Source organism: Copadichromis virginalis, linkage group LG8, assembly GCF_057382275.1.
Source record: "Copadichromis virginalis isolate Kocher_CV1m ecotype Utaka linkage group LG8, C_Virginalis_male_GT1.1, whole genome shotgun sequence".
In the NCBI taxonomy this organism is placed as follows: Eukaryota; Metazoa; Chordata; class Actinopteri; order Cichliformes; family Cichlidae; genus Copadichromis; species Copadichromis virginalis.
In genome coordinates, this window is record NC_140625.1 from 3,544,230 (window position 1) to 3,570,660 (window position 26,431).

The 26,431-nt window shown below is 40.6% G+C and overlaps 1 protein-coding gene and 1 long non-coding RNA gene across 3 annotated transcripts in view; one reads left to right on the forward strand and one right to left on the reverse strand.

The window, feature by feature from the left end:
• Positions 1 to 315: 315 nt before the first annotated feature.
• LOC146702519 (uncharacterized) lies at positions 316 to 2,123 on the reverse strand. The gene is made up of 3 exons (XR_014922070.1): positions 2,058 to 2,123; positions 692 to 853; positions 316 to 606 (listed from the first exon to the last, which is right to left on the reverse strand). It is a non-coding gene; the product is annotated as an uncharacterized LOC146702519 (long non-coding RNA).
• Positions 2,124 to 4,215: 2,092 nt separating this feature from the next.
• LOC146702520 (rho GTPase-activating protein 23-like) overlaps positions 4,216 to 26,431 on the forward strand; it is a 55,371-nt gene continuing 33,155 nt past the window's right edge. The window contains exons 1-4 of one of the 2 annotated variants that reach the window (XM_085465423.1): positions 4,216 to 4,381; positions 24,521 to 24,712; positions 25,662 to 25,692; positions 26,204 to 26,296. In XM_085465423.1, coding sequence (XP_085321549.1) covers positions 4,328 to 4,381; positions 24,521 to 24,712; positions 25,662 to 25,692; positions 26,204 to 26,296 — 370 coding nt within the window. In that variant the 5' untranslated portion in view covers positions 4,216 to 4,327. Of the gene's footprint in view, positions 4,382 to 8,976; positions 9,225 to 24,520; positions 24,713 to 25,661; positions 25,693 to 26,203; positions 26,297 to 26,431 lie in introns of those variants that run through there. The other variant, XM_085465424.1, reaches the window with a different exon arrangement.

Consider the following 26,431-nt stretch of genomic DNA (forward strand, 5'->3'; position numbering starts at 1 on the left):
TGAAATCATTGCAATCATTGTTTCAGTTGACTCAATACATGAGATACTTCATTTTCATTAGTTGAGCTTCTTATCTGAAAAGATGTTCTCTTTGAAAAGTTATGGGATTACAGTGTTACAACCATTAACCTAAAACAAATTCACAAAAGCATAAGCTCAATTAAGTAGAAACAAAGAATTCAATAGTTTAAAAAAGGAAAGAAAAACAATACAATCAAGAGCTTAAGTAAAATCTGAAAAGAATAGTCAATGCAGAAAACATTTCTGCATCCATCCTTGAACAGCTGAAACAGATATTAACAGATGTGGTTATATTCATCTGGATCTGTGTCAGCTGATAGAGAAACTGTACTGAGTCAAACTGAATTCAAACAGCAGCATCAAATGACAGGAGGGTAATTAACTAAGAAAGGATGAACTTGTCATATCCATGATTTTCTGATTGGACTCAGATTGGGAACTTCCACTTGTTAGTGATAAACTCCAAGCAGTCTGATCCACAACTTTGCAGTACAAAAGGGTGCTAGTCAGACAGATCCGCAATCCTCTATCTTGCTAGATCTCTTACTCTCAGGTAACTCACACCTCAGGTCCAGTTATCCTGCACTGAAGGAAGCAGAAAGCAAGTTGCAGTCTCTCCACATGCAAAAACAGAAAAACATTTGCATACAGTAGCACTAATCCCACTTACAGCTCTTTGTTAACAATCCAGCAATGAATGGATGTCTTCCTCCAGCCTAAGTAGCGGGCAACTGATCACGAGATCACAAACAGGTGAGATAATCAGCTCAGGTGCCCAGGTGTTGGCAGGCGTAGAGCAGGAGGAAGGCCGGCCTCTAAGACAGGGGTGTGGCTAGTGCAAAAGCAAACACAACACAGACAGTCAGAGAGAGGAAGAAAAAAACAGAATGAGAGAGAGACAGAACAAGTGAGAGACGAGTCAGAAATGGGGATTGGAGGACCACGACAGCAGTACTAGCAGTACTAACATTATTCAAAGTTTCACAGTTTATCAGGACAAGCAAGACAAGTAGCGGCTGCCTTTTAAAATCTAAAAGTAGATATTAATTAAATCTAAAGTGATCCCTTTTATTTCTTTGCATGCACCCTTGACATTGCTGCCATCCTGTGGCCACAATTGACTACTACAGGGTTGCCTTTTTTCTATACAAATCCACAGTGCATCTCACTTCCATATCCCAGCTTAAAGTTGTCTTTTTTGAAGGGGGTGGTTAATGTGCATGTTCTGGTCTTTGACAAGAGACCAATGGGAGTTTAGCATGCTAGACTACCTGTTACTGGTTCTGCTTCTGCTCCTCTTACATCAGTTAACATCAAACATAAAGCCTGAGGGCCAGAATCAGTCTGGCAAAGACTCCAATGTGGCCCACTGGTAGACTTCAGAAAATGTGTAAGAGTGCATAGATTTTAAACTTTTAATTGTATGTCCAAAGTTTTGCAGCTTTTCCTATTAATAAATTATCCACATGCCATTCATACACAAAAGTAGTTAAGTAAAAAATAAACAATTAAATGACAGAAAAACTTCTGTTTTTCCACTATCTACTTTAAAGATTTCTCTTTTCCATAGTTTAAAAACTCTTGTTTTATAAATACAGTCAGGGCAATAAGAAGCACCAATGCCACATGATAAGAACTTTTTTCTCAAATATCTTATGTACAGAAACTGAGATGTATTGTTAAAATTACACTTCTTTTACTTATATTAAAATATCTCCACGATTAAATGTTTAGTTAGATGTCTACACTGACAGAAAGGGCAGTTTCTGTCCAGCCCTCTTAAGATCAAAGTTGGCTGTATGTGGGCGACAGAATAAAATGAGTCCGACATCCCTGATGGTAAATGGAGCAGCTCTATTGCTTTACGCAACTTGCCTCATTCACCCATTCATACAAGCACTTTTTCTCAGTTTTTTCTATCTTTGTTCACACACATTTGTACTTCAATTGATTCATCAAAGAGCAACTTGGGGTTAGTATCTTGCCTGAGGATATTTGGCATGCAGACTGGAGCAGCCAGGGATCGAACCACCAACCTTTTCAATTAGCAGAGGACCAGCTCTACCTGACTTCCTGTGTTTACTCCTGTTTGTGGAAAAAGAGGTAACATTAGTAAGGTGCCAATTTTGTGTTATTCATCATCATAACAGATAACTTTTCTCTCTGCTTGTTAATAAATAAACAAGAAAATATCCAATTTCTCAGTGTGACACCATGTTATCATCTCATGTATGCTGGAGCAGTGTTATTAACACTTTAATTGTTTAATTGTTATTAACACACTCTTGTTCCTGTCCATGATATGTGACAGAATGTCACATATGGAGCTTCAATTTAAAAGCTTTAATTTAAACTAAAATTTAAAATGCGACTGAACAAAGCACTGCCTTCATTAAATCATTAAAACCAACTCATTATCACTGGACTCACATGTTGGTAACTCGAGCATAGGCTGGCAGCCACTTTGTATGATAGGCTCCCTGTGGAAGCATTTTTCTTTAGCGTTCTTTTATATACTGTGTCTGACTTTGTGCGAGAGCAATGTAACACCAATAGAGGGTGTAGAAGTGTCTATCTACACTCTCAGCCTCCCTTGGGGCTCCGTGTCCTGCTCTTATATAATGACTCATTGAGAGCATGTTAGTGCACAAGTAGTGCATGCTCTTCTCTCTGTCCCAAGGGGACTGTTGGCACAGCAGCACAACTGGGGCTGTATGTTGTTACACTGTCTATGATTTTGGACGCTACACAGATATATACTTTTCACTTCAGACGCCATTATCTTGACATATGTACCTACCCTAACTGTAGTTACAGACACTTCTTCAGTACTTACAGTTCTAAAACTAGAGTCCACAACACAGCATAGTGTAAGAAAGGTGTCTGATACAATTCAATGAAACGAATTTTAGTTGAAATCAGAGGGTCCACGTGCAAAGTTACACAGCAAAAATTAGAAAAACACTGGAATAGGATAAGAATAAGATACTGTACACAACTGTACACAATAGAATAAAATAAAATAAAATACTATATACAATAGAATGGTAGAATTGAATTGATGAATTGATGGAAAAATGTCGCAATTAATTTGATGACAACTCACAGTTTTCCATGCATCCTAAGCACAACTCATCAACGCTTTCCTGGATAAATTTGAGGTTGCTGTGGTTGACCACTTTGAAACTGGCACTGGCAAATATTGCATTTGAAATATGTTCAGGGGTGGAGCCTTATCACACGTGGAGAAGTTTGGTCCAGATTGGACAATGTATTTGTGAATAAGAGCCAATTAAACTTTCATGGTGAATGATTAAAATGCAGTGTGGACACACAAAGGCACCACAATTTTGAATATGGCCCACATCTGTAGTTGACCAAATATGAAGTTGATTGGATAAAATCCCTCAGAAGAGTTCAAAAAGGAATAATTCCTGGAAATGGTCAAGTTAGCGCCACAATTTCATCTTCAATTTAATATGGCTGACTTCCTGTTGGGTTTGAGTCATGTACCCAGTGGACGTTTAGTCCTGTCTTGGCATGTACCAGATTTCATACATGTGCATGACACCCAGTTGGGGCAGTTTTTTCACTTTTGTAGAGGGTGCTACTGAGCCATTATGTCCAAAACCAATAAAATACATAAATAAATAGTAAAATACTAGACTGTGTCTGAGTTTGTGAGCATGTTAAGGCCCTCAAAAAAGCAATTAATTTACCAAAATAATAAAAATATAAAATAATAAATGGAGCGGCTCTGAAAGTAGCATTTAATTAAGACACATTGCTTTACAATAAATCCTACCTTTCTTCAAGAAATTAAGCTATTCACGAACTCCACGCAGTTCTTGGAGGATGACGGAATTGATACCATTGACATTTGACGCACATAAATCCAGTAGGATGCAGTTTGAACTGTTATCTGTAATTGCCCACTAAGGTTTATGTTGAGCAATAATGTCGAGCAATATTAAAAATGTTAGTGGTTCTACTAGATTTTAAATAAAATGTTTTATTTAAGTAAAGCGTATTATTTCTGATAAGAATCGTCTTCCTATATGCAATGCCTGAAACGCAAAAGTAAATTTGAAGAAAATGCGTAAACATGTACCCATATTTATTTTGAAGTTCAAACTTCCGGTTGTGCTGTGCCACATGCTTTTAGCTGAACTGTTTACGTTGTGGGGACTGCTGGAGAGAAGAGCACAGCCAGTCTGCTCTACACCCCAGCACGATTTAAGACAAAAATGTTGACAGCAAAGTATGTCTTTTTGTCGGTTTACGCACGCCAGACGCTGACACGCCAATGAATGGAGTTACTTTTTGCGTTGTTGGAATTCCACCTCGCTCAGACGCTGAAGTAAGTCAGATACAATAACTGTTTTTCTGGTGACTGGAATAATGTTATTATAATATTGATCAGTTCTTCCCGTCGGGGGGAAACCATCCCATAAAGACGGTAAATCTACCCACAAATGGATGCTACTTAGTATAATCGTACACTAGACGAATCAGAGCTTTTTTGCCGTAAAAAGTCTAAACCAAGGATGTTAAACTCATTTTCCTGCTTGAGCCCAATTTAATCTCAAGAGCATGTAAACAAGTACATGCTATCCATATGATGAAGAATCTGAGGTGTTTAAAAAAAAAGAGATATGAATGATATTCGTTATTTTCATTATTTTTTTCATTTAATTATTTATCATTGTACATGCACTACAATTTAGCGAATCTAAAAGTGGACAGACCATTCACATATTTGAGGAACTTAAGCCTTACTTGCTAAAATTCGTGCATTCTTCTGTAAAGCTGAAAAGTTAAATGATTTCACATCAATTATTTGACTTTAAAAAGCCCCCACGCTGGCCCAGTGGGCCACACATTTGACAGTCTTGGGTTAAACACACAATTAATAAATGTTTCGTTTCATTAGGAGAGGTGTGGGATAGTTTCCACAATAGCTACGTCACAGCATTGACAGACAAACTGCAGACATGACTTTTTGTGCACTTTTGTTCTTGTGCTCTTGACCATGTCTTACGCAACTTGTCAAATTCCCAAAATTAAAAACAAAACTGCAAACCACATAATGTTAACTCATAAAAAACGTTATGACTGTAAGTGCATGGTTTTGTAAGAAACTCAAAATCTGTGTATTTTACTTTCCTGTGAATGTCTACACCACAGTTTATTCACTCATCATTGACACCATTCTACACATAATACTTCACATATCTTGCAAAATGGAGGTATGGGGTGTGGGCACATAGCAATGGAATTGGAATGCATGTATTTCCATGTGCCAGCCCACATATGCATATTTGGCAACAAAAGGCACATTGTAAGCTTTGGTCTTCTGTTAGTGCAGAAACATTTACTCATAAACATTTCACGAGCCTTTTTAGAAACTAATTTGCTAATCATGATTCTGACATTTGTTGTGTCCCTTCACTCAGCACATTATTCTTTGCTCAGATTGTGTGAGTTGTTTTCTCCCCTAACTTTTAATATTTTCAGAGCTTATTATTGTGGGTGCGCTAACACGTTAACGAGCTAACCGTGCTAACGCATTGACACCGTGAATAGTGTATTAACACAATTCATCTAAAATTACAAAAAAAATAATAAAATCAGAGTATGAAGAAGTTATGTTTGGTACTGTAAAGACCACAAACATGTTGAACAAATCATTTTCATAACTTGAAATGCAAATATAAATTGTAAATTTCAAAAACCTATGTACAAATTTTGCAAACAGCAAAGTTATATGCAACTAATTACCTAAAAATGCAGCCAATGCAGCATTGTAGCAGATAACAGGGCATTGCAGAGGATGGTGAAGTTTGTGCAGAGGACTATCTGGTGCAAATTACCTCCCACTGAGGACATCTACAGCTTCAGATGTAGAGAAAGAGCCGTCTGTATCCTACGCAACCCAACCCACACTGCACATGAACTGTTTACTCTCCTCCCCTTTGGATGGAAGCTTCAGAAACCGCTTCTAACCGAATGCAGTCAGACTGCTAAGCTGCCCTATGCTCAAAGTGAACACCTTACACCTTAAAAACATGCCACTCTGGAATTGTTGTTACTGATGTTTTAGTTAACTCTGTACTGTGCACTGCTGTTCCCTGCTGGTGGAATTTTGTACATTCATTGGATCTGTTGCAAAAACTGCTTGTAGGATGGGTTTTTGCTATTAAAGGCTAATGTTTTTCATATACTGTAAGGAATGACCTAAGAGTGGAGATCAGAAAGCATCTTTGTTTGTTTGGTTGTCTTCTTTGTCTCACAACAGAGGTTTGAAACTAAAGATAACATCAAGCTTTAGTTAGGGTCAGCCTTTAGTATCTATGGATGTCAGCTATTTAAGCAGTAACGGCATTTAGTGCATGTCTGAAAAGCCCAGGCTACAGTCTTCTGTTGCACTGATGCAGTTAGTGTGTGAATATTATTAAATGTGCTTTGGTGGTATGCGCTGTGAATTCACGTATCATCTGATGAAACAGAAGAGAAAGTCACACAGCCTCAAGGGAGCATCCTCTCCTCACAGCCACTCCTCGACTGGGTCATAAAAAAAAAAACAAGCAGAGCACATGCATATTCTTGTATGACTCACACATTACTATGACTCACACACAATATTATGTTATTTTTGTTCTGCCTAGACTCATGATTGTAAGTTCCTAGCATCAGTAAAAACTATAAATAAAAAAGAAAGAAATCATTATGAGTGCATTGGAAGGGGAAGTGAAGGCCAGAAGAGGATGGGAGATGAAGATGCAGAGTCTGCTGTATGATGTTTGCATGGCTGTCACCCTCTTTTAGTGTCTCTACATCACACTTTTGTTTCCTTATCTTCATTCGCCCTTTCTCTTGCTTTCAGTCTTAACTGTATTCAGGTGTTAATAAAACGAGCACTGTGGGCCTGACAGCACTGTTAGAGCTGTTTGGTAAAGCCTAGAGGAGGATGGACACGTGCAGCCACACACACACACAAGCTGGCATTCACATTTAGTTTTTCTAGAAGCACTAACATTGATGCAAGTTGGCGGTTCAGTTGTAATCATTTGTTCCTTCTCTCAGAATCCCACATTTACTCAACATTGTGTTATCAAAAACACTGATGCACAATGAACGTGTTGTTTTACACTTACTTACAGATTTCTCTTTAAACTTATTACACTTATGTGTTCGTGTCAAATCTCTTATCGCACTCTTCAAGACCAATTCATGGCTTTGTGTACATGGGCAGTTCCTTAAATCCAAAACTTTTATTTAAAGGAGGAGACTTTCAATTATTAAAACAATAATTAACATGTGAGCATAGAAGTTATGGTCTGCCTTAACGTATAAAGCACCTTGAGGCGACTGTTGTTGTGATTTGGTGCTGTATAAATAAAACTGAATTGAATTAAACTGAATAGAAGGGAAGCAATCTAGGCAACAATGACATGTCATGAATTTGCACACTATCTTTGCCAGGTTAGCATTATTTAACAACAATCCAAGCAGGTTTGTCTTTTTTTCCCCGTTAAAGCAGCAGGCAACATCGATGAAAATTGTGAGAGGATCCTTTAAGGTTTCAGGAGAATTGATGAGCGATTTGATTAGTGAACAAACAAATATATGATAAACCGATTTCTAAAATGAAACCACAATAGTGAAACAAGCTTAATACAGCTACCTCTAGTAAAAATTAAACACAATGTCACTTTACTCGCTAATACAACACCGACCTTACATGTTTAGCATACAGTTGTTCCATAGTGTAGTAAATAAAAATACCTACTAGTTATATTATATGTTCAAAGGACACTGTGTGCGGAGCACTGTATATGTAATACCCTAGAAAAAAGCAACCAATCCTAACTAATCATATTTCTGCGCTCAGGGAATGTTTGTCGTTTTTGCTTGACCTTTTTTTTGATGATTTTTCTGTCCCATATAAATTAATAATAATTGTAATGTAAAAAAGACCCACATTTTATGTGTTCTGAAGAGCAATATCAGCTAGCCAGTTGTGAGTTTAAGAGAAGCTGACAGGAAGAGAGAGAGAGAGAGAATAGCATTTCTCTTTTCTCTACCAGTGGCCTGGACTGTTAAGCTAAAGAATGAGATGAATGTGACTGAAAGAGAAAAAGAAGGAGAAGAGAGAGAGAGAGAGAGAGAGAGAGAGAGAGAGAGCTGGCATGTCAGCAAATAGTCCCAAGGCAGAGAGAGAATGAAAAGAGACGCACAGTGGAGAGGGGGGAAGACTATACTTAGACACCAATACTGCTCTAGTGCCAGAATAGAGGAGAATATCTTATAAGCACCGTGGGATTTTTGCATTACTTATTTGAGATGGACTCGTTTCTGAAATCCAGAGATGAGTGATGAATATAAGCCAACCTACACACAGCAAACCACTACATCACTGAACTGAGTGTGTTGCATTTGGACAGTTACTTTGAAAGCTTTCAAGAGGACGAGCTGAAATTGAAGAGAAGTACCAGCTTATTTTACAACTAGAATTAACCTGGAACTGATGTTCTTTTATACAAAGAACGTTATATCTAAATGAGAGGATATAGAGGGCAAGAAGAAGTGATATTTCCTGTTTTGATCACCAAAAAAAAAGAACACTGTGGACTTGCTCAAGAGAAAATTGAAGAAAAGTGAACACCATATTATACTTTAAGTTTGGACTGCGTCTGCATAGCTTGAACATCGATCTTTAAGACCTTTGAAACATGACCAGATGAGTAGACTTACAGACTTTGTGCTTTGCCAGTTCTGATGGTGCTGCTTCAGTAGTTAACACTGTGTAGAACTGTTTTTGTTTTTTTTTACCACCAATTTAGCTTACTATTCTGGTCACAATGCAGCAAGTAGAGACTTTGCACAGATGAACGCAAATCGCAGTCTCACATTCTGAAGCTTTGGTGTGTTTTTATGTGTTTGCTACAAAGACAATACATGTTTGTTTGAATGTGGAAGTTCTAATGTTGAGGGTGTCGAGTGTAGCACCAGCTCCAGCAGGCCACAAGTGGCGATTCCAGTGCTCTGTCGGGGTTGACTGTAGCGACGCCGAACCTCGCTGTATCTGGCTGGCTGTTTTAAGGGATGTTTTACCTCATGCCTCCCCTTGTCAAACACCCATCACATCAACAGGAAGAAGTGCATACCAGAGGGTCATACGTCGCCGTTGCTTGTCTTGGGTAATTAGTTGTGATTAAAGCAGTATTAACAAATTTGATTTATTGGTTAAAGGACTAGTTTTGTGCATGACAATCTTAAACTTGACACACTATGTGGAGCGCTTTCTGCTGGATTTCATTTGCTATCTGTACAAAATTGTTTAAGAACAATGTTTTTGAAGAAAAAGTGTCCCATAGCTACTAATACGCTTAAATAAGTTCTAAAATAACAGTTTAAAATCAAACCTCAAACATCTCATGTTATTTAGCACCCAAAACATTTAATCTAAAATAGGATTAGGTTTCAAGGGAGGTTTGGGGTGATGACCAATGATCATGTAGACATCATTCCAATACCATGTAATACCATCAATACCATCACGTAGATATCAACTCACCAACAACAGGGTTTTGGCCTTTCAATATTACATCATTAGTAGAGTCAGCATGTTTCGACCATGTACCTCACATAGTAGCCGTTCTGACTATTATGGCTTTACTACCTGAATCAAGCAAATATTATAACAGAACACTTAATGTTTTACCTGTTCCAGCTCATATTTGTCCCAAAATGTCTAGTAATTGTGGAATTAATAATAATAATGGATTTATATAGCACTTTTCAAGGCACCCAAAGCGCTTTACAATGCCACTATTCCTTCACTCTCACATTCACACACTGGTGGAGGCAGCTACAGTTGTAGCCACAGCTGCCCTGGGGCAGACTGACAGAAGCCAGGCTGCCATATCGCGCCATCGGCCCCTCTGGCCAACACCAGTAGGTGGTAGGGTAAAGTGTCTTGCCCAAGGACACAACGACCAAGACAGAGAGCCCGGGGATCAAACCGGCGACCTTCCGGTTACAGATACGCTTCCCAACCCCCTGAGCCACGGTCACCCCGATTGTGTTGAGTTATTGGGCATTAACCTAAATTTGATGCTCTGTCACTGGTATGGGATCTACACTGGTAGACACTAGACACTCCCTAGTAGAGATGGCACGATACCACTTTTTTATGTCCGATACCGATACCGATATCATAAATTTGGATATCTGCCGATACCGATATGAATCCGATATAGTGTTTTTTAATCAACAAAACTGTTTTTTAAAATATCTTGCTGCATTTTGCAAGTCTGCAAGTTCATACTCAAGTTTAAAACAACAACTACACTAAAGCTATTCTGTTATACCTGTATACAAAAAAAATATTTCATAGTTCAGCAATACTGATCAATCTAATAAACTTAGACCTACACCATCCTCCCTATTCTGGTATTTTAAAGAGTACTTAGCGTAAATATTAAGCAACCTAACTAATAGGGTTCCAACTCCCAGCAACAACAAAAATAAATAAATAAAAAATAAGGAACCACCCCTCACGCTCCACCTCATGATGCTTAATCGACGTAATCAACCTTAATTTGATGCAGTGTGAAAAAAAATGCACAGAAATCAATTATTTTTCAAGAAATATTAAATAGATTCAACATCTTTCTTCAACAAAATTGCAGACTGCACAGATGGTACCTTCCCAAAGGAAAAAGTACTATAGCTTACTAGGGTATATATTAGACTTAATAGTCACTATATACAGTAATTGACTTCTATTCATTTTACATCAAATTAAAACTTTGGGTGTCAGATAATTATTTATTAAAAGCTCGACATTTTAAATGAGAATAAGAAAGAAAAGTATGTCTTTGTGCCCCCTTTTCCCTGTTCATGCCCTATCGGCCCCCCTGGCTAAACTTTGCTAGATCCGCCCCTGCACAGTTACCAGCGTCAGCTACGTAGAAAAAGATCCTCGAGTAGAAAGTAATATTAAATACATTCTAACAACAGCTGATCAAGCTTAAACGTTCTGCTGTTGTTCAGCCGCTGGTTTCCTCTTTCTGGTGCAAAGTGGACCAAAAACAAACAAGAGACACGGACTCGCGACAGAAAAGCCGATCAGCTGATCATTTAAGCAGTTTCACGATTGAAGTAGCAGCCGGAGAGCGAGAGGCAGTCGCTCCATATATCGCTTGTTAAGCTTAACGTGGGAATGCTTTACAAACATTCAGAGATGGACTTACACACTTGCTTTACTTCTCTCGGGGATAACTTTGTCGGAGATGAAATGCCAGGTTGCTAGCGAAGCTCCAAATGCTATCCAGACCACCGACAGGTCCGGCATGCCACAGCTGCTCTATCACGTGATGCATACTGCTCCGACTGCTAACGTTCTGAGGTGAGTTACGGTGTGTTGCAAGTTTTGTGAGGTGCTTTCGTGATATTTAATGGATCGGATTACATTTTTTATTTTTCTCCGATATCCGATCCAGTAATTTAGGTCAGTATCGGACCGATACCGATACGTAATATCGGATCGGTCCATCTCTACTCCCTAGTGTCTATCTCTTAAAAACTACTACGGAATACCTCACCTGTTAAATGCATTAAAAATTACCCTATTAGCAGATCAACAGCCCTGACCTATTGCAATAAGGAGAGATCATTTGGAAGAATTTGACATAAATAATTGAGATATAGAAATTTACTTATTTGGCAATTAGACTCCAATGATCCATCATGGCAGAACGGAATGCCATATTTATAATTTGCAAAGCGGCGCCCAGGTGTCACTGTTGATGATGACGTCATCTAAACAGACATGCAGCGTTCGGCTGCAGCACCCAGTCCATGAGGCGCTAGAAACTGACTGGGGCTCCAAACAAGCCAAACGGCAGTGTGACAAATTGGGAGTGGAGAAGGCCATTTTTTCCTTGGATTTTGCAGACAAGGGAATCTGCCAGTGGCCCTTGGTTAAATCCAGTGTTGTGAAAAAGCGAGCAGTGTCTAACCGGTCCAGGAGTTTGTCGACCCACGGCATGGGATAAGCAGCAAATTGCGTTCATCCTCGTGAATGAACTTACGGATCATGGATTTTAAAGTCTTTTTCAGCCACCCCACCAGCCCGTCAGTTTGAGGGTGGTAGACGCCGGTCCAAACAGATTTAATGCCCAGTAATTCATACAGCCCTTTAGTGTCCAAGACATGAACAACGTGCCCTGGTCAGTCAGTTTCGCTTTTGGGATACTGACTTAGGAGATGACGTGAAACAGTGCCTGCGCCACACACTTTGCAGAAATGGTGCACAACAGCACTGCCGTGGAATATTGCGTTGCATAATCCACCAGAACTAATACAAAGCTATATCTGTGTGCACTCCAGTTAAATGATCCGATGAGGTCCATGCCAATGCATTCAAACAGAACCTCCATTAATAGTAGTAGGCGCAAAGGCACTTTTGGAAAGGCCTGCTGGTTAACCAGCTGTCACTCTGAGCAGGAAGCGCACTATCGGTGCACATCCGCTCGGATGCCCAGCCTGTAAAATCAGGCACCAAGCAGATCACACAGATGCAGCCTGTCTTTAATCAACACAAAATGCGGGTAGGTCCACGCTGCATCAGGGCGCACCAAGTGACCATCAGTTTTTATCACTCAGTCCCTAACCCCTAACCCTGAGCAAAGGGTGTCAACAGCTCTTGCGGAAAATCTTTAGTGGAATGAATCACTGGAGTCGGCGGGGCCTCACAAGGCCCTGCCACCTCCTCCTCCCCAAAGTCACCATCAGATGCCCCCGCGTCCACCGCTGAGCACAGCGCAGACACCACACCCCGCTAAAGGTCATGAACACATCCCGACACACACTGCCCCAACAGGTTACTAAACCCCAGTCAATCTGTCCCCAGAATTAAGGAATGCGTCAGGCACGGGCTAACTGCAGCCTTTACTCTATGCGTTTTGCCCTTGTATTTAATTTGCAGGAGCACTATGGGATATTCAATTCAATTCAATTCAATTCAATTTTATTTATATAGCGCCAAATCACAACAAAAGTCGCCTCAAGGCGCTTCATAGATACAGAGAAAAACCCAACAATCATATGACCCCCTATGAGCAAGCACTTTGGCGACAGTGGGAAGGAAAAACTCCCTTTTAACAGGAAGAAACCTCCAGCAGAACCAGGCTCAGGGAGGGGCGGGGCCATCTGCTGCGACCGGTTGGGGTGAGAGAAGGAAGACAGGATAAAGACATGCTGTGGAAGAGAGACAGAGGTTAATAACAGATATGATTCAATGCAGAGAGGTCTGTTAACACATAGTGAGTGAGAAAGGTGACTGGAAAGGAAAAACTCAATGCATCATGGGAATCCCCCGGCCGCCTACGTCTATTGCAGCATAACTAAGGGAGGATTCAGGGTCACCTGGTCCAGCCCTAACTATATGCTTTAGCAAAAAGGAAAGTTTGAAGCCTAATCTTGAAAGTAGAGATAGTGTCTGTCTCCTGAATCCAAACTGGAAGCTGGTTCCACAGAAGAGGGGCCTGAAAACTGAAGGCTCTGCCTCCCATTCTACTTTTAAATACTCTAGGAACAACAAGTAGGCCTGCAGAGCGAGAGCGAAGTGCTCTAATAGGGTGATATGGTACTACAAGTTCATTACGATAAGATGTGGCCTGATTATTCAAGATCTTGTATGTGAGGAGCAGGATTTTGAATTCAATTCTGGACTTAACAGGAAGCCAATGAAGGGAAGCCAAAACAGGAGAAATCTGCTCTCTCTTTCTAGTCCCTGTCAGGACTCTTGCTGCAGCATTTTGGATCAGCTGAAGGCTTTTCAGTGAGTTTTTTGGACATCCTGATAATAATGAATTACAGTCGTCCAGCCTGGAAGTAATAAATTAGCGTCACTCTGAGACAGGATATTTCTAATTTTAGAGATGTTGCACAAATGGAAGAAAGCAGTCTTACATATTTGTTTAATATGTGCATTGAAGGACATGTCCTGGTCAAAAATGACTCCAAGGTTCCTCACAGTGTTACTGGAGGCCAAGGTAATGCCATCCAGAGTAAGAATTTGGTTAGATACCATGTTTCTAAGATTTTCAGGGCCGAGTACAATAACCTCAGTTTGATCTGAATTAAGAAGCAGAAAGTTAGCGGCCATCCAGGTCTTTATGTCTTTAAGACATTCCTGCAGTTTAACTCATTGGTGTGTGTTAACTGGCTTCATGGACGGATAGAGCTGGGTGTCATCTGCATAGCAGTGTAAATGTATGCTATGTCTTCTAATGATGCTGCCTAAGGGAAGCATGTATAATGTAAACAGAATTGGTCCTAGCACTGAACCCTGTGGAACTCCATAATTAACCTCAGTGTGTGAAGAGGACTCTCCATTTACATGCACAAATTGGAGTCTATTAGATAGATATGATACAAACCACTGCAGTGCAGTACCTGTAATACCTACAGCATGTTCTAATCGCTCTAATAGGATATTATGGTCGACAGTATCGAACGCTGCACTGAGGTCTAGCAGGACAAGCACAGAGATGAGTCCACTGTCAGAGGCCATAAGAAGATCATTTGTAACCTCCACTAAAGCTGTTTCTGTGCTGTGCTGAGCTCTGAAACCTGACTGAAACTCTTCAAATAAACCTCTGCAGATGATCTGTTAGCTGTTTGACAACTACTCTTTCAAGGATGTTTGATATGAAAGGAAGGTTGGAGATTGGCCTATAATTAGCTAAGACTGCTGGGTCTAGAGATGCTTTTTGAGTAAAGGTTTAACTACAGCCAGCTTGAAGGCCTGTGGTACATAGCCGGTTATTAGAGATAGGTTGATCATATTTAAGATCGAAGAATTAATTAATGGCAGGACTTCTTTGAGCAGTTTTGTAGGAATGGGGTCTAAAAGACACGTTGATGGTTTGGAGGAAGTAATTATTGAAGTTAACTCAGAAAGATCAATTGGAGAAAAAGAGTCTAACTTAACATCAATGGTACTAAGAGTAGCTGTAGATAATATTACATCTGTGGGATGATTATTGGTAATTTTTTCTCTAATGATTAAAATTTTATTTGTGAAGAAGTTCACGAAGTCATTACTGGTTAACGTTAAAGGGATGGTTGGCTCAAAAGAGCTCTGACTTTTTGTCAGCCTGGCTACAGAGCTGAAGAGAAACCTGGGGTTGTTCTTATTTTCTTCAATCAGTGATGAATAGTAAGATGTTCTGGCTTTGCGGAGGGCTTTCTTATAAAGCAGCAAACTATTTCTCCAGGTTAAATGATGATCCTCTAAATTTGTGACACGCCATTTCCTCTCCAGATTACGAGTCATCTGCTTTAGGGTACGTGTTTGAGAATTATACCACGGAGTCAGGTACTTCTGATTAGAGACCTTAGTTTTCACAGGAGCTACAGTATCCAGAGTCGTACGTAGTGAGGAGGTGAAATTATTAACAAGATAATCGACCTCTGTTGGAGCAGCGTTCAGATAGCTGCTCTGCTCTGTGTTGGTACAGGGCATTGGAGATGATAACAGTGGGTGGATTATATTCTTAAACTTAGTTACAGCGTTTTCAGAAAGACATCTACTTTGATAAAGTCTACTCTCCACCGCTGTGTAATTAATTATTGTAAATGTAAATGTTATCAGGAAATGATCAGACAGGAGAGGGTTTTCAGGAAACACTGTTAAATGTTCAGTTTCTATGCCATATGTTAAAACAAGATCTAGAGTGTGATTAAAGTGGTGGGTGGGTTCTTTTACATTTTGAGAGAAACCAATTGAGTCTAATAACAGATTAAATGCCATGTTGAGGCTGTCATTTTTAGCATCATGATGTTAAAATCACCCACAATAATTATTTTATCTGAGCTCAGAACTAAATTAGATATAAAGTCTGAGAAATCAGACAGAAACTCTGTGTAAGGCCCAGGTGGACGATAGATGATAACAAGTAAGACTGGTTTCTGAGTTTCACAGCTGGGGTGGACGATGTTAAGCATCAGGCTTTCAAATGAATTAAAAGTCTGTCTTGGTCTTTCATTAATTAATAGACTGGTGTGAAAAATTGCTGCCACACCGCCCTCTCGGCCTGTGCTTCGAGGTTTCTGGTAGTTAGAATGACTCGGGGGTGTTGATTCATTTAAACTAACATAATCATCCTGCTGCAACCAGGTTTCTGTAAGGCAGAGTAAATCAATTTGTTGATCAATTATTAAGTCATGTACTAACAGAGACTTGGAGGAGAGAGACCTAATATTTAATAATCCACATTTCACTGTTTTACTCTTTGGTTCAGATGTGGATACTGTATTGTTCTTTCTTTGTAATTGTTTATGTTTAAGTTGTTTGTTGCTGGTTCTTAGTTTGTTTTTTGTCTTTTTGGAAGCTGACACAGTCTCTATGGAGATGGGTTTTTTGGGGGGGTAGCAGGAGGAGAGAAGCTGCAGAAAGGCGTGTAAGACTGCAACTCTGCTTCCTGGTCCCAACTCTGGATAGTCATATTTTGGGGGGTTTAATAATGGATGTCCCCATGTACACACCTGACCTCTACCCACTATGCCTGCAACAATGCCCCGGGTTGAATAATCAGGCTCCTTTTTATCTTAAAGGCCTCATAGTACCGTGTCACCCTAATAGAGTACTTCACTCTCAGACCCCAGGTCAGTGGTATTTAAAAGTAGAATGGGAGGCAGAGCCTTCAGCCTCCCATTCAGCCCATCTTCTGTGAAACCAGCTACCAGTTTGGTTTCAGCAGACAGACACCCTCTCTCCTTTTGAGATTAGGCTTAAGACTTTCCTTTTTGGCAAAGCACATAGTTCGGGTTGGATCAGGTGACCCTTAGTTATAATGCAATTGGTCTACGCTGCTGGGGGCGTCCCATGATGCAGCGAGTGTTTCTTCATTCACCTTTTTCACTCACTATGTGTTTATACATCACTCTAAGTTTATCCTTAGTTATTATTAATCTCTGGCTCTCTTCGACCACCTGTCTTTGTCCTGTATTCCTACCCTAACCCCCAACTGGTTTCAGCAGATGGCCATTCCTCCCTGAGCTTGGTTCTGCTGGAAGTTGCTTCCTGTTAGAAGGGAGTTTTTCCTTTCCACTGTCAACAAAGCAATTGATCATAAGGGTTCATATGATTGTTGGGTAGGTTCTACCTTACAATGTAAAGAATCTCGAGGTGACTGTTCAAATTGCTATATCTGCTCATTCACAGCTGTCCACTATCAGTTCCTGTCCCCTTCGAGGTCTTAGGCATGATTAGACAATGGCCACCAGCCACATTGGCCAGCCTCCCTTAAGCACTTCTCCCTGAACCCACTGCGGTAGAGCCACTACAGCAGGGCAAGAGCCGAACAGAGAGTGAATCGGCATCCCAGGAGGTAATAGCAAAGAGAGTTGACCGCCCACCTGATTGCCAGACAGTCTTTTTCTACTGTATTGTACCTGAATTTTTAATAAATAATAACCAGCTAGCCCCAAGAACCTCACCTCCTTTTTGGTCTTGGGACATGGGTAGGATGCAATAGCTGCTGTTTCGTCTGTCTGGGGGTACAGCTGCACCGTATGCAGACGCAGGATTAGGACTCTCTCTGTGCATTTCAGGCATCTTTGTGGAATAAAACTCTGATTTCTTTCAGAATTTTATTCAGATGCTGGTCCGAATAGACTTCACCGTAACTCATACAGCTCCTTTATAGTACAAGACATGAACAATGTGCCCTGGTCAGTCAGTATTTCTTTGGGGATGCTGAATGACCTGAAACAGCACCTGCATGACACTCTTTGCAAAAATATTTTTCAGCAGCACTGGTTCGAGATAGCACATTGCATAATCCACCAGAACTAATACAAAGTGATATCCTTGTGCACTCTGGTGAAATGGCCCAATGAGGTTCATGCCAAACAGGACCTCCATCAGCAGGTTATAACGAGCCGATTGCACCGGCCACAACAGACTCAGCATTATTCAACAGCTATTAAAATACCCAAGCAACCACAGAAAATAGGAGAAGCTCTGACCCTTTCTGTAGAGTGGTGTTTTTAGACCAGTACAGTTTATTGTCAGTATGTACTGTCAGGTATTTATAGCCCTCCACAATGTCCACATTGAGCCCCTAGATTGAAAGTCACTGGTTGTCTGGTCCAAAATCAAAGTGCACAATCAATTCCTTGGTCTTTGTCACGTTGAGTTGCAGATGACTCTGCTTGCACCACTTGACAAAGGAGTCCACCACAGCCCAGTACCCTATCTGATAACCCTTACTGATGCATCCAACCACCACACAGTCATAAGAAAATTTCTGAAGCTGGCAGGTCTCTGTAGCCGAGTGGCTGAAGTCCATGATGTAGAGCAGGGGCCTCGAACTCCAGGCCTTGAGGGCCGGTGTCCTGTTGGCTTTAGATCTCACCCTGGGTCAACACACCTGAATCAAATGATTAGTTCATTACCAGGCCTCTGGAGAACTTCAAGACATGTTGAGGAGGTAATTTAGCCATTTAGATCAGCTGTGTTGGATCAAGGACACATCTAAACCCTGAAGGACACTGGCCCTCGAGGCCTGGAGTTCGAGGCCCATGGTGTAGAGGGTGAATAACAAAGGGGAAAAGACGTCCTTTGTGGTCCCTTGGTATTTCTGATCACCTTGTCAGAGACACAATGCTGAAGACGCATATATTGTGGTGTTCCTTGTCAGGTAATCAATAATCCAGGACACTAGACAGGCATCCATCTCATCGCTGTCAGCTTATCACCCAGGAGGGTCCGCCTTATGGCATTAAATGCACTGGAAGTTGAAAAACATTACCCTCACAGTGCTCACTGGCCTATCCAGAATGGCATAGAAGTGACTGAGCAGGTAGATGATGGCGTTCTCAACTCCGAGGTGGCACTGGTAAGCGAACTGATGATCCTGATGTGAGGATAAGAGCTGATTGAGGATAAGGCTTTCCAGGGTCTTCATGACGTGGGAAGTCAGCGCCAGAGGTCTGTAATCCTGGTGGCCACTGGGATGGGTGTCTTTAGTACAGGAATGAGGGCATGATGTGTTCACAGCACTGGGACCCTCTGCAATCGCAGGCTCATCGTGAAGAGTTTATCAAAGATTCCACAAAGCTGAGCGCACAGGGCTTTAGGATGCAGGGATTCATCACGTCTGGTCCAGCAGACTTGCCTGAGTGGAGTCTTCTCAGTTTTCTCTGAACCTGGTTGTGAGTGAAAGTGACAGGTGGGGGGTGGGGCGTCAAGGACTTTCACAGGAGGCTATGGTGTAAAGTGGAGAGAAAGTGAGAGAGAGTGGCATTGGCTCTGTCTTCACCACACTCTGCCCCTCTGCTATTGAATGGCCTGAATCCAGTGACTTCCACCCATTCCACTTCCAACCATGCCCCCGGATGAACCAGGGTTTGGTGAACCTGGATCTGCATACATTTTGAGTCCAGCATAGCCTAAAATTTACCCCATTGTCACCTTACCAGAGTACTGTGCTTCTCTACTGGACCAGGGGAACGTGTCGGAGGGCCAGCATCACAGAACACCTGTCACAGCTCCATGAGAGGGCATTCTCGGTCAATGTGTCCCGCCTGCTCGCACCTCCAGCACTGCTGATGGGCAGGGCCCAGTGACTGTAACCACTGGGACCTGCGGAGAGACAGCATATGAAAAAGGATTAGACAAGAAACATGATGAGACATGATCGATCCTCCGTAGCAGCCAACCAAGTTGGGGATGTCCCTGCCACACTGCCAGGGTCAGCCAGACTTGGCCAGGATCATGACAACTTCGAGGCTCATCGGTCAGTGACTTTTGAGCCCCTCCACAAACTGTTCGAGGACAGTTATATTTAGCAGCCGAGCCTTTCCTGGCGTGGGACCATACAGTAGCCAGTGGCTACAGCATCGTACAACCACCTGGCGTAGGTGAAGGGCTGACTTCATAGTCAACATTCTCTCCTTGCCGTGTGACGACAAAGGTCCTTGCCACTTGAAAAGTCATTTTGAGCTGGATGAAAGGAGAAATGCTAGTACTTTATCTCGGAAAAAATTGTCTGAGCCTTGTCCCTGTGTTGTACAGGCGCTGCTGACATTCTTCCATACTAACCTCCCCAACATGTGTAGCTTTTCACTCAGGTCCAGAATGTATAAAATGTTATTCTTGCCTGGGCTTGGACCGCCCTCTCAGTTTTCTTGAATTAGGTTCAACACCTCCAACATCTTCTCATAGGGAGAAAAGCCCAAAATTGCCATGACATTCATGGCCATGATGAGTGTATGGAAACTTCTGACCACAACTGTAGGTTACCAATGACCTGGTGGGTGTTTAAAGGCCAGTTAAGGAACACAAGCTTGCACAACACAAGTAAGATCAGTCTTTATCACTGTTTCAGTGATAGGCACTAGTATTCACTCTTCTGCCTTCACACATATGAGCTTGAGTGATCCCATTCTTAATGTGTAGAGTTTAGTGAGATGTTGGACCACCCTTTGCAGCGATGTTTATGGTACTTTTTTACTATTTTTCAAGAAGTGTATTTGTGAGGACAAACATTGATCTTGGATGAGAAGTCCTGGGTCACAGTCTCTGCTCTAATTCATTCCAGAGGTGTTTTGTTGGTTTGCAGACTGGACTCCATGTCTTTATGGACTTGCACTGGTGTGCAGTCATGTTGAAACAGGAAGGGACCATCACCAAACTGTTCCCACAAAGTTGAGAGCCTGAAATTGTCAAAAATGTTTTGCTATGCTGAAGCGCTAAGAGTTCCTTTCACTGAAACTAAGGGACAAACCTAACTTGTGAAAATAAATTATTATATGTATTAATTGGATAGCCAGATAGGGAAGTGTGATTCGTCAATCCAGAGAATATGTGGCAACAACACTGTATCTGACGCTTTGCATTGCGTTTGGTGATGTAAGGCTTTGATGCAGCTGTTCGGCCATGGAAACCCACCACCCACCTCTTAATTTTTCCTTCCCACTGTCGGAAAACTGCTTGCTAATAGGGGGTCATATGATTGTTGGGTTTTTCTCTGTATCTGTTATTGTACGATCTACTGTACAATATAAAGCGCCTTGAGGCGACTGTTGTTGTGATTTGGCGCTATATAAATAAAATTGAATTGAATTAAATTAAATTGAATTGAATTAATGGGTGAGTTGCTGTCATTCCCAACTTGAAATATTTATTATCAAGGGAATTTCACAATTAGACTTGTTGCACAGGTGGCAGATCCTGAGAGCTCAGTGAATTCCACAAATGTTTGTAGAAGCAGTTTACACAGGTGCTTTGTTTTATACACCTGTGGCTAATGTTCCCTCTAATTTTTCATATGTCTGAGCGAACACACAAACTCCCTGAGCGGACACTTGGACCACTGTGAGCAACAGCAGACGTGGTCACGCCAGCATCGAATCCATCCAAGTCACGTGGTTTATTAAAATAGTCAAATTACAGCATTTACATTTATGTTAGACTACTTTTAATTAAGTGCTTTATCCCACTTACAATGAAAATTTAAAAAAAATCTTGTTCCTGACCTTTGTAGTATGTTAACACTATTGGAAGTAAAAATAACTTGAACTCCAACAACTTCTTTTTTTTTTTATAAAGCTCTGACTTGTATTATGAGTCTGAGTCTGTGGTCTGGGAGAGAGTCCTGTAACTCTCTGTCTGCAAAATACAGTATATAATGACCAAGTAACTGAGTTATGCAAACAACAAAGTTTTTTGCAGCTGTTTACCTAAAAATGCAGCCAAGGCGGTTTTTAAAATAAACATTTCAAACTATTTACAGAACAATCAGCTGTTCTGCATCAAATCTGATGCCACACAAATTATTTGTGCCACTCCAAAAAATAATTTCTGTCCACTATGAGATAAAGGAGAACAACAGCCTGATACCTGCAGGACAACAGCAGATGTATCACTGCTGTAACACCTGTAACATTCAGCAGTCGCCTCATTGTTCTGACACACACAACAAAACTATTGACCACACTACACACTAACTACACACTAACTACACACTAACTACACACTAACTACACACTAACTACACACTAACTACACACTAACTACACAAGATTTGTGCTCACATCTCAAAACACCGCCACGTTCCCCCTTCCTAAACAACTAAATGCCATGTTGCCATATCAACATGGCATTGGTCGACATGGTACATTCTTCGACCAATAGGAAAGGCTGGGGGAGGGAGGCTGTTTTTGCTCACAGGCGGAGAGTGCTTTCCTTTCCTTTGCTGTTTCTTCTTCCAGTAAATATAATCAACAATAGTATTCAGGAAGAAAAACAAACATTGCAGATATTTTTATCATAACTCTGGTTTTACGTGGCCGCTCAACACAATTTAAAAACTGCTATAAAGTCCACACTTTGTCCGTCAGTTGTTCCGTCTGTCCTGCTCACATCTCCAATGGTTGTACACGTTGTCATTAACGTGGCTTCACTCCACATCAGCCGCTTTGCTCGCTAAAACACCAGTGTCGGCACATAAGGACGCTGTCATAGCCTGTCAACGACGTGGATTAGCTGCGTATATACGAATGTGAATCGCATTATTGGCTGGACTATGGGATAAGGTGGCATCGTTCTAATCCTATACAGGAGCAGCCAGTCACTGACTCACACTGCAAAACAGGATTGTTAAAGTATTAATTTTAATTTCAATTCAGGTTAGATTTTTTTTTTTTTTTTTTTTGTGCGCAACGCAGATTTTCTGTGCGCATAATGCGCACGCGCGCAGCTTAGAGGGAACATTACCTGTGGCCAATGGAAGTGATTGGAATTACTTAAATTCAGTCTTTTAGATGGGTGATTTTTTTTGTCCATCTGTGAACAAGTTCCAGTGCAATTGCTTTGCTTAGATCACTCAAAGACTTTTGACCATTTGTACTACTCTGCAGGTTCACTATGGACCTAAAACGTGTGCAGGTAACAAACTTCAGCTTCTGCATCAAACTGAGCCATTGAATATTCATGTTGATAGTCATGGCCACCAACAAGAGCTGTGTCTCCACTACAACCCAGTAATAATCAGGAGTTTTAGTGTTAAAGTTTACAGGTTCATAGCATACCTTACACCTATTCTCGGATTCCTTCACTGACTTCCAGTGAGATAAAGCTCTACAGTGATAGGCCCCTGCTAAGCAGCAGAACGTCTGAGACCTTCACTGCAGCCAGCCTCTCTGATCCTCTAACCAGGGCTTTTCTTACTGTCCCTCACTCTAATTTTACAATCAGAGGAGATCAGTTACCAGCTTGCCTGACTCTGTTATTTGTTTAAAATGACTGCTGAAACCCAATTTTCAGCAGTTCTTAACCTTTCCTTAATCTTTTCCCTTTTATTTTTGGTCATAGTTTGCAACTGTATGCGTGTTTGAACATGTTTACTTAACTTCTGTATGTGGCTTTTTTTAAAACTGTGAAGTGCTGTTGTGTTTAAAAGTGCTATACAAATAAAGTTATTATTGTTGTTGTTGTTGTTGTTGTTGTTGTTGTTGTTCTGTCATGGCAGTTCTGAAAGGCTGTGAACAATGGAAAGCCCTGAGCAGAAACTACCTGCTCAGTGCTGTAGAGTGTGCTAGTGTTGCATTGCTTTTAAAGTATGCATATAAAAGTTATTACATTCCAGTTCTTATATGAAACTAAATAAAATCGCCATCTAATAGCCATCACCATCACTGTCTTCTGTGAAAAATTTCCATGTGACCTTTCCAATGTGTTTAGCAGTAAATGGAAATCATTGGTAATCACCTAAACGTATCTCTACATTCAGTTACACTTTCTGCCAAATAGACGTTGCATCAGATGATGTGCTATGCTCTCACTCATTTCCCCAAACCTAACAATCAAATGATGATGTGTATTTTACCTTTAGTGGCCAGGCATGTTTACATGCAGGATATCCTTATGAACTTTAAACATCATGTAGTACACATAGTGCATCGCCTGCTTGAACTGATTTGATGTTGGGCTACAGTCCTGGAGAAATGTAGAATGTAAAACGTAAAACCGTTCACCTTCTGAACCCTTTACCTCCTTTGTCAGTTGTTTATCTTATTTTCCAGATGTGTGTTTACAAGCCCTGATATGTTCCTGTTGTTTAAAGACTTATTTATAGGTATATATTTTTAACTCTTCCATTGTTGGCAGGAAGTAAAAAGTGGAATCATATGTGAGGTCACTGGTAAAGTTTCTTTGTTAAAAATATGATGCATCCTGCAATTGGTTGGATTTTATAATGGTCAGATCAGGCAGTGTCCTCAGTTACTGAACCACCCGCATCCACCAACTCACGCTTCCTTAAATGTGTTCAACTCTGTGGCCTGAAAATGATACTTGTGATAAACATCACTTCAAAGTTCACACAGTAACATTTCATCCGTCTTGATTTCCTTTTGAGAGAAAAAGAGAAGCCAATGTTTACTGATCTAAACATTTATTCCATCTCCTCTATAGGCTAAAGAGAAGAGAGATGGCATATTGTCATCCAATGAGAACAGGTGTCGGCCACTATCATCAAGCGAGGTGGAGGGCGTATTGTGGCATGGCCCACGGACAATTTTTCTGCAGAAGAACTCACAGGGATTTGGCTTTACTCTGCGGCATTTTATTGTCTACCCACCAAAGTCCTTCCTCAATAACCTTAAGGTAAAATACTGCTTTCTTTAGATGCACTTGAACTTTGAACTTTTCTTGTATTTGAAATCTGCATTACATTAACTCTCTGAGGTCTAAGCCATATTTTGAAAAATGGCAAAACTGACTTGTTATTAATAAAATGTGAATATATTTTGATGTATGTTAGAATTGTTATTAAAACCAACACTCCGTATTCTGATTGCCTAGGGTTATTTAGGATTGGGGTTTCCTGACAGTAATTTGAGCTCACAGGGTCAATCGAATTTTGTTAAATTAAACTTTGGTAACTTATGAGGTGTGGAACAACTATTGAACATTCTGGTAAGACTACCTATGTTATTCTAGCACATTTAGCAACTTCTCTTGCACTGATTGTTTTCTGGAATCAAAACTAAACTTAAAAAGTCTGAATCTGAATAACTCAACCCCATATACCTATATCATATATCATATTTGTTTTGGGATTTTTTTTTAGCTTATTAGGACTAGTGACATTCTCTTAGCTACTAACAGACATCATTAATATCATGTTAATGATGTCATTTGGTAAGTGGCAAAAGGGGAGTGAGGAGTTGTCCTAAAATACTAAATCAGTGTTTATTATTATTATCATCATCATTATTATTATTATTAGTAGTAGTAGTCGTAGTAGTAGTAATTTATTTAGAACATTTTTTATTGTTTAGCCATTTTTGTGTGGTGTAGCAGCAGGGCTCAGTGTATTTACATAGGGCTTTAGGTGCCAAGGTCAAGAATCAAATAATTCAGCATAGTATCAAAAGCCCGACGTGGACCAATTAGACCACCAATCCAACTGACAGAAAGCAGCATGTTAATGTGTGAGTGTGTTTATGGGAAACTCAGGCAGAATGCCATGGAGGCAGAGAAGCAGCAGCCAGACCTGGAGCAGTGCCCTGTGGTCTTTCTTATCTTAACACCTGCCCTGTTTCTTTCACAGGATGAAGAGAATGGAAATGGAAATGAAAAAGGTAGGTGTTTGCTGTTTCTGCTAACTTAATCAACCCCCCATTTTTTCCAAATGTTTACACATTTACAGGGGGTCGGATTTATATAATGAATCACATCAATATTACTTCTAAGTGTCTCAACATGTCCTTGGGCCCCTATTGTGTTATGTTTTGTAATGTGGTAAATGTACTGGATCTTATATAGCGCTTTAGTACTCTCCCAGAGCACTCAAAGCGCTTTATACAGCATGCCTCATTCACCCATTCATAGAAGTTGCAACATTGTATTTCTCTGCTTAAGTGCAACATTCACACACATGTGATCCATTAGAGAGCAACTAGGGGTTAATGTCTTGCCCAAGGATACTTGACATGCAGACTGGGGCAGCCAAGGATCAAATCACCAACCTTCCAATTATTAGGAGACCAGCTCCCCAAACAACAAACAATGAGGATACGGGTTTATTTTGTTTGTTTTTACATTTACTTAGATCTGATATAACACTGTGGGCTTTAATGGTACTTTAACCAGGTTGCCAGAGGTCTTGGTTGGAGCCAATGGACACGATCTTCGTGAAGAGTGTGAAAGAAAATGGTCCTGCCCAACAAGCTGGACTGTGTACAGGTAGGAAACATGCATCTTCACAACATGAATTACACACTTCATTCTGTGGTTAAAAATGTGAAATTTCCAGCTACCTAAAAACAGACGGTAACAGCTTTGGTTAGAGGCATTATGTTTTTGGATTGTCCAATCTAA